The sequence below is a fragment of the Bison bison genome, unplaced genomic scaffold (assembly GCF_000754665.1).
Source record: "Bison bison bison isolate TAMUID 2011002044 unplaced genomic scaffold, Bison_UMD1.0 scf7180017864484, whole genome shotgun sequence".
In the NCBI taxonomy this organism is placed as follows: Eukaryota; Metazoa; Chordata; class Mammalia; order Artiodactyla; family Bovidae; genus Bison; species Bison bison.
The window spans coordinates 4,459,757-4,476,058 of NW_011495044.1; the positions used below are offsets into that span (position 1 = coordinate 4,459,757).

Here is a 16,302-nt window from a genome sequence, read left to right on the forward strand (position 1 = left end):
AAAAGTGTCAGCATCTGTGGGAGACAGAATGAGATGGTATAACATTCATCTAACTGGAATTCCAGAAAGATAAACTGGGGAGAATGGGAAAGAAGCAATACTCAAAGATAAAACCTGTGGCGGATTCATGTCAATGTATGGCAAAACCAATACAATATTGTAAAGTAAGCCTCCAATTAAAATAAATACATTTAAAAATAAATAAATAAATAAAACAAAACAAAAAAAGATATAATGGAAAAAATTTTTTAAACTTCAGGAAAAGACATGAGTCCTTATAGGAGCTACAATACATCCCAAGCAGGACTGGGATAAAGTTCATACTTGCACAACACAAAAATCAAAGAGAAATCTTAAGAATAACCAGAAAGAACTAAAAAATAAATAAGTAAAAGACAACTAAGCTCAGAGCAGACTTTTTCAACAGGAACAAAGGAAACCAGAACAAAATAGAACGGTATCTTTAAAGTGCTAGGAGAAACAGCTGTCAATCTTGGATTGACATCAAGAATGAGAGCAAAGTAAAAACAAAACCAGAATTTTCCAAAGAAATTTCTACATATATACAATGGAGTATTACTCAGCCATTAAAAAGAATACATTTGAACCAGTTCTAATGAGGTGGATGAAACTGGAGCCTATTATACAGAGTGAAGTAAGCCAGAAAGAAAAACACTAATACAGTATACTAACGCATATATATGGAATTTAGAAAGATGGTAACAATAACCCTGTATACGAGACTGCAAAAGAGACACTGATGTATAGAACAGTCTTTTGGACTCTGTGGGAGAGAGAGAAGGTGAGATGATTTGGGAGAATGGCATTGAAACATGTATAATATCACATATGAAACAAGTCGCCAGTCCAGGTTCGATGCACGATACTGGATGCTTGGGGCTGGTGCACTGGGACGACCCAGAGGGATGGTACGGGGAGGGAGGAGGGAGGAGGGTTCAGGATGGGGAACACATGTATACCTGTGGCGGATTCATTTTGATATATGGCAAAACCAATACATTATTGTTAAGTTAAATAAATAAATAAATAAAATGGAAAAAAAAAAAAAAAGAAATTTCTAAAGCATATACTTCTGGAAGAAGCAAAGTAATTTCTAAAAGGAATGTGTGAGGGGCTTCCCTGGTGATCCAGTGGTTAAGACTCCATTCTTCCACTGCAAGGGACGTGGGTTTGATCCCTGGTCGGGGAGCTAAGATCACACATGCTGCATGCAGCCAAAAAGAAAAAAGAAAAATGAACAAGATAAAACTAAAATATAACATGAAAGGGGTCATTAGATCAAACTGTTTATTTAAGGTTCCTGGATTGTTTAGGAAGCAGTGAAGATATTTGTATATTTTAAGATTTTAGGCTTTGTGGGCATGATTTATTTTTAACAGCAACCATAAAAGAACAGTCACATATGAACCTTCAAACCTAAATGAAAACCCAAATGTAATTTTTTAAAAACCTTCCATCATTTCTAAAAATAAAGCAGAAGGAGATGTATGTTTGGGGTGGAGGTGGGGTGGGGGGATATGAAAAGGATAAAGGGGAAAAAAGGGCATAAAATAATATGGCAGAAACAATTTAAAATATATCTGTAATCACAATATATGTGAACAAACAAAGCTAGTCAAAAAAAAGCTAGTGTCAGTTTGGATTTAAAAGCAACCATAACCACAAAGTATATCTATGTGTGAGACAAATATACATGGTAAGGTTAAAAGTAAAAGGATGAAAGTGATATGGTGATGGCTGCACATTAAGAATATACTTAAAAAACACTAAATTGTACACTTTAAAATGGTTACAATGGTAAATTCTATCTCGATACTATTTTTAAAAAGTTAAAGGATGACATCCAGCAAATATTAACCAATAGTTATATGGTGTCGCTGTATTAACACCAGACGAAATCAACTTAAAGGCAAAAAGGATTATTAAAGAAAGTAACAAAAGAATGATAAAAGATTCAATTTACCTGGAGGACACATAATTCTAAATGTATATGTTCCTAATACTAATGCCTCAGGATATATTCATTCAAAATTATCAGACTTACAAAGAAAATCTGACAAATGTATTATAATAGAGAATGTTAACACATCATATCAATTAAGACATCAAGCAAATAAAATGTCAACAAAGATATAAAGATTTAAACAAAATAATAAAAAAGCTTAAAAAAAACAGCTTCATCTATGGGAGACTTATCAGTTCTGCAGCAAGCAATGAGAGAATATATATTCTAGAAAGTGAAGGCTAACAGTTTTGAAATAAACTCCAGCTACTTAAAAGAGTGAAGTACAAATAGATGAACATGGAACTGATTTTGTTTTCTACACCTTAGAAAAACACAACCTAATGGGAACACAGGCAGCAAAATACTGGAATCCAGCTATTCTACCAGTTTTCCATTTCTTCACCAATTCCTCGTCTTTAAGGAAAATGACCACTTAAAAACAAGGCTGGGTAGATGCATGAAAAAGAGGGATAGATTAAAAGTGATTGGCAAGACAGCTTTTACATTTACTATCTCTTTTCCTTTTAAAGATCAGAATCTAGGTCAGAATACACTTGGTAGAGAAAGTAAAGAAAGAGCTAACTAGCCTAGTTTCTTAAATGGCTAAGAAACACGTGTACCTGTGCCTTCAGGGAATGGCCATCAAGAGGGAAGAACAAAGCACTAATTAATAGACATCTATTCTAAGGGGGAAATTAAGAGATGTAACTGAAGATTTCCATACAAAAATATTCATTGCAAGAATATTTTTAAAAGTAAAAAACTGGAAACCCATATACCCAATAAGAGGAAAAATGATTTTTAATTAAAAAAAAAAACAGAAATAGATATAGTAAGATGTTTATGGTTAGTTGGATTACTCATGTTTTCTAATTTATCTATTACTTTAGTAATAAGCAAAATAGGCTGCTATGTTTAATAATAATGATAACAGTTTCCATTCATTAAATGACCTATGAACCAGACATTGTATTATTAGATATTTTACAAACAGTTTGTTAATCTCCACTACTACAAGGCAGCTATCATCAGCCTCATTGCTTCTTAATCTGAACTATGAATTAATCCTTTTATAAAACAAGCAGGTCTCTATTAGAAAACATAGGCTCTTGTATCTTGGTTTGATGTCTGCGTTTAGGAAGCTATTCAGAACTCCATGGAGTCATGTTCAAAGATATGGAATGACAAGAGCTTAAATAAGGGTCATTTTTGCAAAAATGAAACTTGTTTATTTGTAATAGATGCTTAAGATAAAATTGGATTTTCTTTTCTTCCCATGCTAATTTTACATATAAGAAAAAAAATAAGTATCTTTCTCTTTTCTATAGCACTTTCCTTTTCATAAAATAAAATTCACAAGCTGATTCATTGGATCCTCACAACAGCAACCTGGGCAAGATGGGAAGTACTATCTTCATTTTAGAGACGGCAGAAAGTTAAAATGTCTTAAGATTATCATGCTAATAAGCAGTGGGTAAAACCCAAATTCACACCTATGGATCTTGTCCTCTTTCTATTATACTTATCAACTGGGAAGACATTCACATGACCCTAGCTCTTGCTGGGGAAATACTTGTTTTCTTCTATAAAGGGACAGTTTTTATATATTTAAATTTTTCCTTTCACTTAAAATGCTTTTGAGACAGGTTGTTCTAATTACTGAATTTGTCTTCTGAAGGATAAACTGCAGGGAGAAAGTCTCCTAGACTTCTTTTAAAATGTGAATAGCCAGTATAGAGATACTCATCGAAATGTTAATAATATTTATCTCTAAGAAGAGGGATTTAGTTTTCTTCTTTAAACATCTGCTCAAATTGAAACACTTCATCCTCTCTACACTCTCCAGACTTAAAATCATTTCTGCATTCCCCACTGTGTTGTATTAATATGTGTAGTAGGTATAGAGTAGCAGGTGCTGAATAAACCACTATATCCTAAACTTCTGCCACACTTGTGTATCTGCTGTGTGATTATTTAATATCTTTTTAAAAATAAATTCACTTTTTAACTTAGCCTTATCCCAAATGACAATTTTCATGAAATCATGATACACTAGTTTGATCTTTTTCCTAATATTCATTAATACACATATAGCCATTCAAATTTCAAATATTGATATCCTACCAAAATCACCTCACCTGTATACATGCACTAAAAAGCAATACATGAGATTTGGGTCAATCTTTGACTTTCTCCTTCAGTCTCCACAATAGCAATCACCATAAGTCCTTTAAATCCATCTTTTATTATGACTCCACACTTATTCTGACCTCTCACTCTAGTGTAGGCCCTTATTTCATGCCTATCTTGGTGATCCTGATGCAGTAAGTCCCTAGTAGTCCCCTTTGCCTCTAATCTTTGCTCTATCATATATGTTGCCATCAAATCTTAAACTTCCTAAAACAAGCTTTGGCCTCTTTCTCCCAAGGGATCTTCCTGACCCAGGGATTGAACCTGGGTCTCCTGCATTGCAGGCAGATTCTTTATCATCTGAAACACCAGGGAAGCCCCTTGGCCTCTACCCAAATCAATCAAAACTTTTCAGGTCACTGAAAACAACCACTAGAATGTCTTCAGGAAGAAGTACTTTACAAACTGGTCCCGGCCTACCTTTCTATCCCCTTCTGCAAGAATCCATTTATTCATTAGTCTTAGAATAGCCATTGTGCAGTTGTTTTTATAGCTTTATTCATTACATATCTTCATCCTGAAAAGCTCCAGCCCCAAGTCAAAATTCTGCCTAGTTCAAATATTTCCTCTCTTTTAAGAAATCTGTCTAACCATTAGAATCTGCATTCATTTCTTAATTTCTAAAAGTCACACTATTTCAGCCACTTATTTACCACCCCCTGCCTTAAACTATGAGCCACATCTAGTCTCCTCTACTACAGGTTCTCTAGGGCAAGACTATGCAATTTATACATACATGCTAAAATATTTGCATCTGGACTTCCTCGTGGTACAGTGGATAAGAATCTGCCTGCCAAAGCAGGGGACACTGGTTCAATCCCTGGTCTGGGAAGATTCCACATACTGAGGAGCAATTAAGCCTGTATGCCATAACTACTGAACCCACGTGTCACATCTACTGAAGCCTGTGCTCCACAACAAGAGAAGCAATGGAAAGGCTGCAGGCCACAACAAAGAGCAGCCTCCACTCACCACAACCAGAGAAAGCCTGCATGCAGCAATGAAGACCTGGCACAACCACAAACAAAATAATTTTTTTTAATTTTAAAAAATTAAATTTTTGCAGCTATCAATGAAATAAAGCAGGCTCTTTAAGAAGCTAGCAAAATAACTCAAACTCCACTCAACATAGTTCAAAAGACTAACCTTTTCTAAGATCTAAACCAAACCTTTTCTAAGATTGCTAAACCAAAGAATACTGTTCTCATAGATACTGTGTTAGATGTGTTAAGTCACTTCAGTCATGTCCGACTCTTTGTGACCCCATGGACTGTAGCCCACCAGGCTCCTCTGCCCATGGGATTCTCCAGGCAAGAATACTAAGTGGGCTGTCATTTCCTCCTCCAGGGTCTCATAGATACTGCTGCTGCTAAGTCGCTTCAGTTGTGTCTGACTCTGTGCGACCCCATAGACGGCAGCCCACCAAGCTCCCCCGTCCCTGGGATTCTCCAGGCAAGAACACTGGAGTGGGTTGCCATTTCCTTCTCCAATGCATGAAAGTGAAAAGTGAAAGTGAAGTCGCTCAGTCCCGTCCGACTCCTAGCAACCCCACGGACTGCAGCCCGCCAGGCCCCTCCGTCCATGGGATTTTCCAGGCAAGAGTATTGGAGTGGGTTGCCATTGCCTTCTCCCTCATAGATACTAAAGGTCAGTAATTTCATTAGATTGCTTGAAACCAGCAGACCACTATCTAACACGCAGGTCTGGCTATCGTCATCTACCCTGTATGTAGATACCACTTCAGCAAGTTGACCTGCTGAACGTGCATGATTCCCCAGTGTTCTTACCTGGTTACTCTTTCTGGACTTCAGTTTTCCTATCTATAAGATGACCTTAAGAGCTCTTACTAGCTTAAAATCCTATGATCCTTGGTCAGACCAAAATGACTTTTATCCCAATAGCCTGATAAAATAAATCTATTTAAAAAAAAATACAATCCAAAGAGTTAACCCTCATCCAACGCTATTTAACCCCTTCACATTTTGTTCCATCTAGATATTTATAACAGTCCAGGCACTCTATTAGACCATCTCTTTAAAATCAAAACAGATGCTCAATGATAACAGTTTTTTCTACTGGTACTCAGAGCACACAGGTTTTTCTCATGTATTATTTCATTTAATCTTCACAACCCTAAAAGGTAGGCATCTTTATCTCAGTGTTTTTCAACTAGCAGTGATCTTGCCTCCTCTCTCCCAACCCTGGGGACATCTGGGAATATCTAGTGACATTTTCCATTGTCACAATTGCTGGGAAAGGAGGGACTGATACTGGCACCTGGTAGGGAGAGGCCAAGGATGCTGCTAAACATCTCATGAGGCACAAGACAGCCTCCCACAGTGAAAAACTATCTGGTCCAAGATGTCAATAGTTTCAAGATGAGAGCCCCTGCTGGCATTGTCTATCAGTTAAGAAATCAAAGATTTAGAGAGCTTAACTTATTTGCACAGTTACACAGATCTCAAATCATCTCTGAATGCCATCAAAGCCGATGACGCGTCCCATCACATATGCAACTACTAGAGACTGTTTCTGATTAAACATATATTGTTTTCTTATCACTGTCTCCCCTTCCCCATTTAGTCTTGGTATACTTTGCTAAGTCACTTCAGTCATGTCCGACTCTGTGCGACCCCATAGACGGCAGCCCACCAGGCTCCCCCGTCCCTGGGATTCTCCAGGCAAGAACACTGGAGTGGGTTGCCATTTCCTTCTCCAATGCATGAAAGTGAAAGTGAAGTCCCTCAGTCGTGTCCGACTCTTAGTGACCCCATGGATTGCAGCCTACCAGGCTCCTCCGTCCATGGGATTTTCCAAGCAAGAGTACTGGAGTGGGGTGCCATTAGATTTTGCTAATTACCATCAGTTGACCTCATCTAGAAGATTCAGAAGAAGCTTTCTCAGACTATAAGGTCAGATTAAAGAAATCTCTTCTCTTATGCTATCACTGCATCCAGTATATATAGCTTTACTGCTGCTGCTACCATATGGAGCTGTGCTTGTATGACTTTCTCCCCTTTAGACTATAAGCTCCTTGACAGCAAGGTTTCCCTCTTCCTTTCTGAATTCCAAAGAAAGTATCTCAGCAGAGTTTACAATTCATAAATGTTTGTTAAGCAAACAAAAGAAAACTGACAAAGTTACACAGTATACTCCAAAATGCACAGCTACTAAATGACAACAGGATTCAGATTTAAGTCTCTCCATCACCAAAGCCTATAATTACTACATTCTCAGTGAAGTTAAAAATGAGATGATTATTATCTCCTCTTTATCTTGTCTGTGGGAATTCTTCAATCATAAACATATCAGGAATTATATATAAAGTCCCTGTTTTAAAAACAGTTTATAATCATACAAATTTTCCTATCTTATACTTGTGAACATTCTGTGAAAGCTTGAAAGATAGTTAACATGTAACAACAGTGATATTCTTTCCCAAATACCACAATTATAAAGGGGCAGTTATATTTTTATTTGATAGTCTCCCTGAGTTCAACACTCACTACATAGAAATTAAGGTTATTTTGAGCTGTCACAGAAACTGTTTATAAAAACTAAGCCAGGGTCTCTTAGGAAAAGAAGAACTCACTTTAACTTTAGCTTTTATTTCTTCACTGTCCCCTTCTCCATCATTGCGGGGTTCCATGCCAGACTCCTCCTGGATGTCTTTGTTTAGTACAGAATACTCTTCTAGTAGAGTGTCAAACAAAACTATTCGCTTGTTCTTGAAGAAGCCATAAAAATAAGCATTGCTGTGGGAAGAGCGTTTAGATCCTAAGGAAAAGACAGTTCAAAGCATGGAAAATAATTAAAAAGTCTGGGGTCTTTTGGAGAGATGCCTAGAAACTGAATTACTGGAAAGGACGTTAACATTTTCAAATTGTTTAATACCTGAAGAATATTATATCAACATAAATCACTACCAGCAGTGGAGAGTGTCTGTTTCTCTTCAGTCATAATAACAAATATTTATGCTCGTTGCAGCTTTCTAACAATAAATAAATAAAGCCTAAATATCCAATGGTCGTGGAATGATTCAATTATGATAAAGCTATGAGTTGGAATTTTAAGCAGCCAGAAAAAAACTATACTTTTAAAATATTTTAACAAGATAGGAAAAGCTCACCAACATACTGAAAAGGATATAAAACTTCGTGTATACAAAGTTCCATTACTGTTGTGAAAAAATGTACACGTAAATAGAAAAGCCTAACACAAGCCTATTAAGAAATATATTAAAATACTGAAGTGTTTATCACTGGCTTATAGAAACATGGATTTTTGTTCCCTCCTTTACACTTTCTTCTCTTCCAAAGCTTTTAAAGTAAGTATACTTATTTAATCAGAAAAAATTAAAACTATCTTAAAATCAACTAGAAAAAAAGCCCTAAATTTTTAGCAGTGGCTAACAGTAGCTAAACTATGGTTGATATTTATTTTCTTCTTTATATTTTTCTTTATTTTCATTATATTTTATGTTCTGTCATGTGCAGTGAATTTATTGGTTAACAATAAACTTTAAGTTCCAATCTTGGCTCTGCCATGTATTATTTGTATAAATGCAAGAAACTTTCTTAATTTCTTTAAGCTTTATTTTCCTGTTTATGATATGAGGCTAGGACTTTTTGGTTTGATTGCCTGGAAGTTAAGAGCCAAACATGTGGTCCAATTTTATCAATGATATAGGATCTTAGCATCTGGAAAGTTGTGTATCTGCATCTTATATTTCTATCTCATTTCTATCTTTCCTAATTTTTTAATTAATTTAAAAATATTTCTTCGAAGTTACCTGAAGTTATCTATGGAAATAGGCAGATAAGCAAAACAAAATTAATGTCTTAGTATCTCCCCCTGGCCCAAGGATCTCAAAGTATGGCCCAAAGAATGCCTACACCAAAATCACCTACAGGTACTTGTTAGACATAAACAGTAGAAATATCCAATAAGTCAAAATGTCTGGGAATGGGGCCAAGGAATCTTTTAACAGATTCTCCAGGGAATTCTTATACTCACTGAAGTTTAAGACCATAAGCTCTTGTATCACTGTGCCTTGCATGTAGCATTTATTCAATAATGCTTGTTTACTGAATAGATTTATCGTACCATTTGAGGTATGAAGTAACATATCTGAGAATTCTGAACACCAAAATGTCCTGTGTGATTGTACGGCACTGCCAGCTGTCTCTTTATCTTTTGTTTATGATGTCTTATCTTAATCAACCTCTCAGCAGCATCTGATACAGTTGAGCATTCCCTCCTTGAAACACTTTCTTCTCTTATCCCAATAGAAACACCATCTTCTCCTCATTTTCTTCCTACCTCAGTGGTCTCTCCTCCTCAGCCTCCTTTGCCCACTCTTCCCCCTCAGCTGACCCTGACCTGAGCCCCCTTCTCTTCTCTGAATGCCCTCATCCATGGAAGTATCTACATGCCAGATACTTTCCAGACCATTATGCCCAGCCCTGGCCTCTCCCTAGAACTCTGGACTCATATCCAGCTGCCTATTTGACAAGCCTACATCTCCACAAGGATGTCTATAGTGCATCTTTGTTGTTTATATTCTCATGTGTCATTTTCTCCCTGACCAGTATTAGAATCCCCTTGCAGAATTTAGGGAATTTGGCATCATGCAAGCCTTGTCAGAGATTGCTTCTCATTTAAGAAATCCAAAAAAGCTGGATATCTGCTTCCCCAGCACTCCTGACAGCTAGCCCAGTGCCCTGGCTCAGTCCATCAGATGCACCCACTGGGGACTCTGAATAATAGCTAATTACACGAGGAAGCAGGGCAGTGAGAAATTAATTCTGCAGGTGCTAGTGGGAGGGTGTTAGAGATGCAAACTGCTAAACTCCAACAGCAGTGTCCTCACCAGACTGGTTCTTCAGGGTGATTCTGAGTTCCTAGTCTCCCAGTGAAGAGCCCATTTCCCAAGTTTGGCAAATTTAACTTTCCTGTGATCTTGTGACTTATCAAATATTGTTTCAATAAGGAATTTTTCATGTTAAATTAACCATAGTTGGTTTCTATGGCTGACTTGCAACTAATTATTGCTTGCAGAACTCTGGTACAATATTCAATAGGTATCTCAAGAAGTACCTAGCAGAACTTCAACTCTCACATACTTGTTCTCCCAGTTTTTTCCCATCTCAGTAGCCTATCATTTATCCAATCATTTAGGCCAAAAATCTAAGTCATTATCTTTGAGGTCTCTTGCTCCCTTATTCCTTTACATGTCATCTATTATCAAGTTCCATCAACCCTACCTCTAAAACACATCCCTGATACACCCACTTCTCTCCATCAATTACTACTGTTGTTGAGGTTCAGTCGCTAAATTGTGTCCAATTCCTTGCAACCCCATGACTGTAGCCCACCAGGCTCCTCTGTCCATGGGATTTCCCAGGCAAGCATACTGGAGTGGGCTGCTATTTCTTCCTCCAGGGAATCTTTCTGATCCAGGAATCGAACCCAGGTCTCCTACACTGGCAGGTGGATTCTTTACCACTGAGCCATCAGGATAGACTACTCTAGTCTAATAACCATTCTCTCCTCCTGAACGGCACCAGCCTTCTGACTGCTCACACTGCTTCTACTCTAGCCTCCCTACCAACTTCTCTATATAGCAACCTAAGATAGGTTAAAAAGTAAAAACCAAGGCCATGTCACTTTCCTGCCTAAAACCTTCCATAGCTTTATCTGTGGACTGAAAATTCAAGATTCTTACCCTGATTTACAAAGGCCTATGCGGTCTGACTCTTGCCTATGTCTCAGATTTTATGTCAAAACACTTTCCTGCCATGCGGCAGCCACACTGGACTTTTTTCTTGAAAATATCAAGCTCTGGACAGTCTCCCCATGGATGGCTCCTTCCTTCAGATCTCAGTTTAAACTCATTTGCTTGGAGAAGTCTTGTCTAATGACCTAATCTAAAGCATCTACTCAGCCATTCTTCGTCACTTCACACCAGTTTAATTCTCTGTGCAGTACCTGCTCTCTGATGTTTTCTGAGAGCAAGACTACTGGTTTTTCACTTGGTTTTTCCTTTCAGTTTACAAATCCATAATATGTGTTGCTACTGTTAGTGACAACATTCATTCACTCAAAATATTTTTGAGGATTGTTACCATTATTAACAACAACAAAAATATGCATTACAGATGAGTAACTTCTGTTTAGCAGAGGTAAGTGCCCTAAAGTCAAAAAGGGACTGTGTCATAGAACTAGAATTTAAACCCAAGCCTGTTGGCTCCACAACCTGACCTCTGAAATGCTACCCCCACTACTCAAATCTTGATTTTCCCATAAAGTCCCATATAACCCTCCATAAAGCCTTCTCTATTTCAGCTAAAATCATATAGTACTGATAGTATATTTCACATATCTTCTCAATTACCTCTATTGCCATAGCATTAGCATTCACATTTTCTGATTACAACTTAAGTGGTCGGCAACTTAGGTTGCTCCCTCAGTAAAAGTGCCTCAGAGATTGTTCTAATATACTCATCATTGTGCTACTAGTTTAATATTAATTAAAAGAATAATAATCTCAGAGGCTAAAGAAGTAGTATGCATTGGTTTATTTTTCTACCATTTCCCCATAGACACGTTCCAACTGTGCCTTCAGTTGGCCACCAAATGTCTAAGATTTCTTTACTCTTCTGGTTACTGTTAATTCATCTTTCCTTGATGAAAGACTCCTTGAGACTTTAGTAGTCTTACACAAGCTAACGTAGATGGCTTAACTCTCAAAAGCAGTCATCAGAAAAGCAGAATATAACTAATATAAAGTACTCAGTGGTACCAGCCTTGGGTAATTTGCAGGTGAACACTGGAAGTCTTGGGGGAGATAAAGCCAATAACACTGGTTTTGTTTCCAAGCCCCCAAACCAGTGCCAATGGGATCTGAGTCCAAAGCCAGAGTCCAATTCCATTACCTAAAGAAGCCAGGTAGGCAGCAGAAGTGAATAAATCAGTCTAGTATCATGACATAACAAGGAGTGAAAAAGGCCTTGGCCCCGAATGAACAATACTGTAAAGCCAAACAAACACAGCTAGAGGCAAGAGCAGGATTTGGCATCAGGTCACCAGTTTCTATCCCTGGACTATGTTATCAATTCTTATAAATCTTCAAAAGCCAAAATGGAAAATCCTAATCTTTAAATAACAAAAACAAACAACCCCCCCCAAAACCAACTGACATGCTCTTTTATTAAAGTTTTAAGAATAAAGTATTCAACTAAAACAAATTACTCAAATAAAACCTTCTTACCCCAGGGAGCCTTACCTTCAACAACATACACCTTAGTCAAAGGGAAGTCAATACTCTTCGCCATGACTTCGATTTCTTGTTTCAGCTTTCCCTCGGGAAGAGGGGTGAATTTGTCAAATAAAGGGGCAATGTAATCAGCATAGATGGTGACAAGCACCTGAAAAGCAAATGTTAGAACAACCTGATTATGTCCTTAAAGAGAAATGACTCACTATACAAATTCAATACAAAAACAATTATGTAATTCCCAGCCCTGTAAACAGGGACCTTATCTTATTTGTTCTGGTATCCCCAGCCCCAAATGGTACCAGACAGTAAGCACTTAATATGCATTTGATGAAATAAATCAAAATGAGTAGTCCCTAGATGATAACAATTAAGAAGCCAAATGGTCTGGTCAAAACTATCTTGGGTATTTCTGACACTTCATAAGCCCATCATAACTTGGAATTCTTTCAGGGTAATCATAATAGACTTGAAGTGTTTGTTAAAAAAAGAACTACTAGAGCTTAATCTGCCTGCTAACACTAATGACTTGCAATTCACAATTGTATACACTGGCTGAAACAGCACTTCTTTAAGCATTTTGGGAGCATTTCTTGTGCTCTCTCCCCTCTCATTTCAATTAGCCATACAACATATATTTGTAAGTCCAACTAGCACCCGTTTTGCAGTTATAATCCACTGGCTGGAAGTGAAACGGTGAGCATCACGGTAACCTCATCACGAGTGCAGCTGAAGAGCTGATAGGTGTATTTTCTGGGGGCTGTTACTAGAGCATTTTGATTGGGTTGTACATAGTATTTGCACCATGAAGCAGTTTAGAATTTGGGAAAGAGAAGAGGAAAAGAACACGGGAGGCAGGGATAACGGGGGAGAGGAAAGGAAGAAGGAGAGGGAGGAGGCTGAGAAGGAAGAAGAGGGAGCTGGGGAAAGAAAAGGGAGGAGACAGGGAAAAGGGAGGGGCACAGGGGACGGAGAAGAAGACGTAGAGGGAAAAGGGAAGAAGGAGGAAGGGAAATGCGGGGAAGGAGGGCAGAAGAAAGCAAATACGGTTATGCTTTCTTCTTCTTATCCCACTTACATCTATTCTCTCTTCAAAATATCCACGGTTTTTAGACACTGGAGCTCAGTCAAGGGTCATCAAAATTGTCAGTCATCACTCTGGTGGCAACTCACAAATGCACAGCCCCAAAATGCCTGACAACTGGATAATTAAAAGTAACTAACAACTAGCTTCTAGAATCTGTAAGAGTCAGTATAAGGAGAGGAAAATCTATGGTCAGAGTCAGCTCTCCTATTTCTATAGCTAAAAGCAGAAAACAAAAAGGGAATTTATATGAGCACCTATTTATATTTCTTCTGCTTCTTAAGAACCATATAGATGCTAACAAAGATTAAATCACAGTTATCTCACCAAGGTACACTTTGTAAAAGAAAATCGAAACAAAGATTTCACTCACCAGAGACACAACTAGCGTGAACAGCCAGGCATAAATAAAAAAATAGTCTCCCCCAATTTTAATAATGTAAAGTAGAAGTGAAGATACAGGTAATAAAATGCACTGAGTCACAACAAATTTCTTGATCGCATCTTTCATGAAGAACCCCAAAGTCTGAAAAAATAAAAAGTCATCACAAGAAACTGAGAAACTGCTTTTAAAATAATGAGTGAATAAAACGGATACATTATTAAAGCAATTTTAAAAATGAAAAGGCAGTCATATAAAGACTATATGACAACAGGTGGCCTAAGAGAATAAGTCAATGCCCTGCATTTTACAGTTTAAAATGAACTTATTTAAATGTTATTAGTCGGACATGACTGAGCGACTTCACTTTCACTTTTCACTTTCATGCATTGGAGAAGGAAATGGCAACCCACTCCAGTGTTCTTGCCTGGAGAATTCCAGGGATGGCGGAGCCTGGTGGGCTGCCGTCTCTAGGGTCGCACAGAGTTGGACACGAATGAAGCGACTTAGCAGCAGCAGCAGCTGAAAAACACTAGATGTTAGTAGTAGAAGAGTTTATGGCAAGACCTTAAACTATGATCTTTACCATATCTGCAGTTCCCTTTTTCTAGATTAATTCATGCTGTAAAACAGCAAATTGTTGTTGTTGTTAGTCACTCAGTCGTGTCCGACTCTTTGTGACCCCTGGACTGGCAGGGTTCTTCTGTCCATGGGATTGTCCAGGCAAGAATACTGGAGTGGGTTGCCATTTCCTTCTCCAAAACAGAAAATTATGTTTTAATTACTACCAGCAGAGGACAGAAGTACAAATGAGCTTCACACTGAAAAGAGAACATTGTATTCTCTATTTTACCTGTTGATTGAAACCATGCTTTTCTTCTATCACAAAAGTATTATAAAGACTCCAAGGCAAACCAGTCAATGCACTGAAAAGTGTAGCCAACAGCAGAAACACCAAGGACTGAGTGATCTAAACACAAGAGGAAAAAAGGCAGTTTTTTAATATTAATTCATTCCTCAAACAAATTACTAGGGAACAAATCAATGAGTATACACTAAGTACTTACTATAACTCAATGTGCTTGATTCTATGGGTAACACAAGGTCTAAAACATCACCTCCACCCTCAGGGCTTATTTGTAAGATAGGAGGGCAATAAAATACTTCTTTAATTACACAGGCAGCATATGAAAGTTAACTTGAAGTCATACAGACAAAATGGTTAAAAGAACTTAAAAGTGAGAGACAGCCACATATGCTGATGAATTCAAGAGGCTACAAAGCTGATGAGACTGGGAGTGCTACTCTGAAGAAAGAGATAAATTAGTGGAACAGAAGAGACAAAGAGGAATTCCACAGAATTTGTAAAAGCAAGGAGAAAGAAAAGAGCATCCTGAAAGTGAAAGATGACAAGATGATGGGCCTGGAGAAACATAATGGAGCATCTGAAAAGCTGGGCCACGGCAGGTGGGGCAGAATGTGCTAAAATTTTCACAGAGCCCGAATCCAAGAGAGACAATTGTTCTCAAGGATTCCTTTCATTGCCTTTACAACAGATCCTTAGGAAATCAAAAGCTAAGAACTGCCTCATTTCTCTTCACAAATGTTTTCCTATGATAGTGGCGGACAAGGACTAATTAGCATAAAGGGACTTGTGGGGAAGGGGAAAGGGCAATGAAGCAAACAGAACCCTCTCTTTCCCTCCCACCAATTAGCACTTTCCCGCTTACTCCCCAGTGGACAACTGAATTCTTTCTTTTAAAAAAAATTAATTCTTTGCTGTGCTGGGTCTTCACTGACGCGTGGGTTTTTCTCTAGTTGCCGTGACCAGGGGCTACTCTCCAGTTGCAATGTGTGGGCTTCTCAGTGCAGTGGCCTCTCTTATGGAGCACAGGCTATAGGGCTTGCAGGCTTCAGCAGCTGCAGGTAGCTCAGTAGTTGCAGCTCACTGGCTCGAGTACAGGCTCAATAGTTGCGGTACTTGGGCTTAGTTGCCCCAAGGCATGTGAGATCTTCCTGGACTAGGATCAAACCTGTGTCTCCTACACTGGCAGGCAGATTCTTATCCAATGTGCCACCAGGGTAGCCCTTAAAACGGAATTCTTTTAAATGGGAGTATACCACCAAAGCATATGTGATTTGTTAGTAAAGATGCAGCCACTGTGTTTCTAAACATAGAAAAAGGGAGAAGGGAAGAGGAAGAAAGGAGATTTGGCTACAACATGCAGGTGATTTATTTCAGCATTTGTCCCCAAATGGGAAATGAGATATTTTTTAAAAACAAACAAAACAGATTCCAGGACCTTCTTCAAAACTACTGAGTCAGAATTCCATCTTCAAAA

The 16,302-nt window shown here is 38.0% G+C and overlaps 1 protein-coding gene across 2 annotated transcripts in view; it reads right to left on the bottom strand.

The window, feature by feature from the left end:
* The window catches only part of ZMPSTE24 (zinc metallopeptidase STE24), a 42,792-nt gene that overhangs the window by 12,044 nt on the left and 14,446 nt on the right, over positions 1-16,302 (bottom strand). For both annotated transcript variants that reach the window (XM_010862721.1, XM_010862722.1), the window contains exons 4-7: positions 14,814-14,930; positions 13,952-14,104; positions 12,504-12,645; positions 7,809-7,993 (exon numbers count right to left, since the gene is read on the bottom strand). In XM_010862721.1, the coding sequence (XP_010861023.1) occupies positions 7,809-7,993; positions 12,504-12,645; positions 13,952-14,104; positions 14,814-14,930 (597 nt within the window). The remainder of the gene's footprint in view (positions 1-7,808; positions 7,994-12,503; positions 12,646-13,951; positions 14,105-14,813; positions 14,931-16,302) is intronic.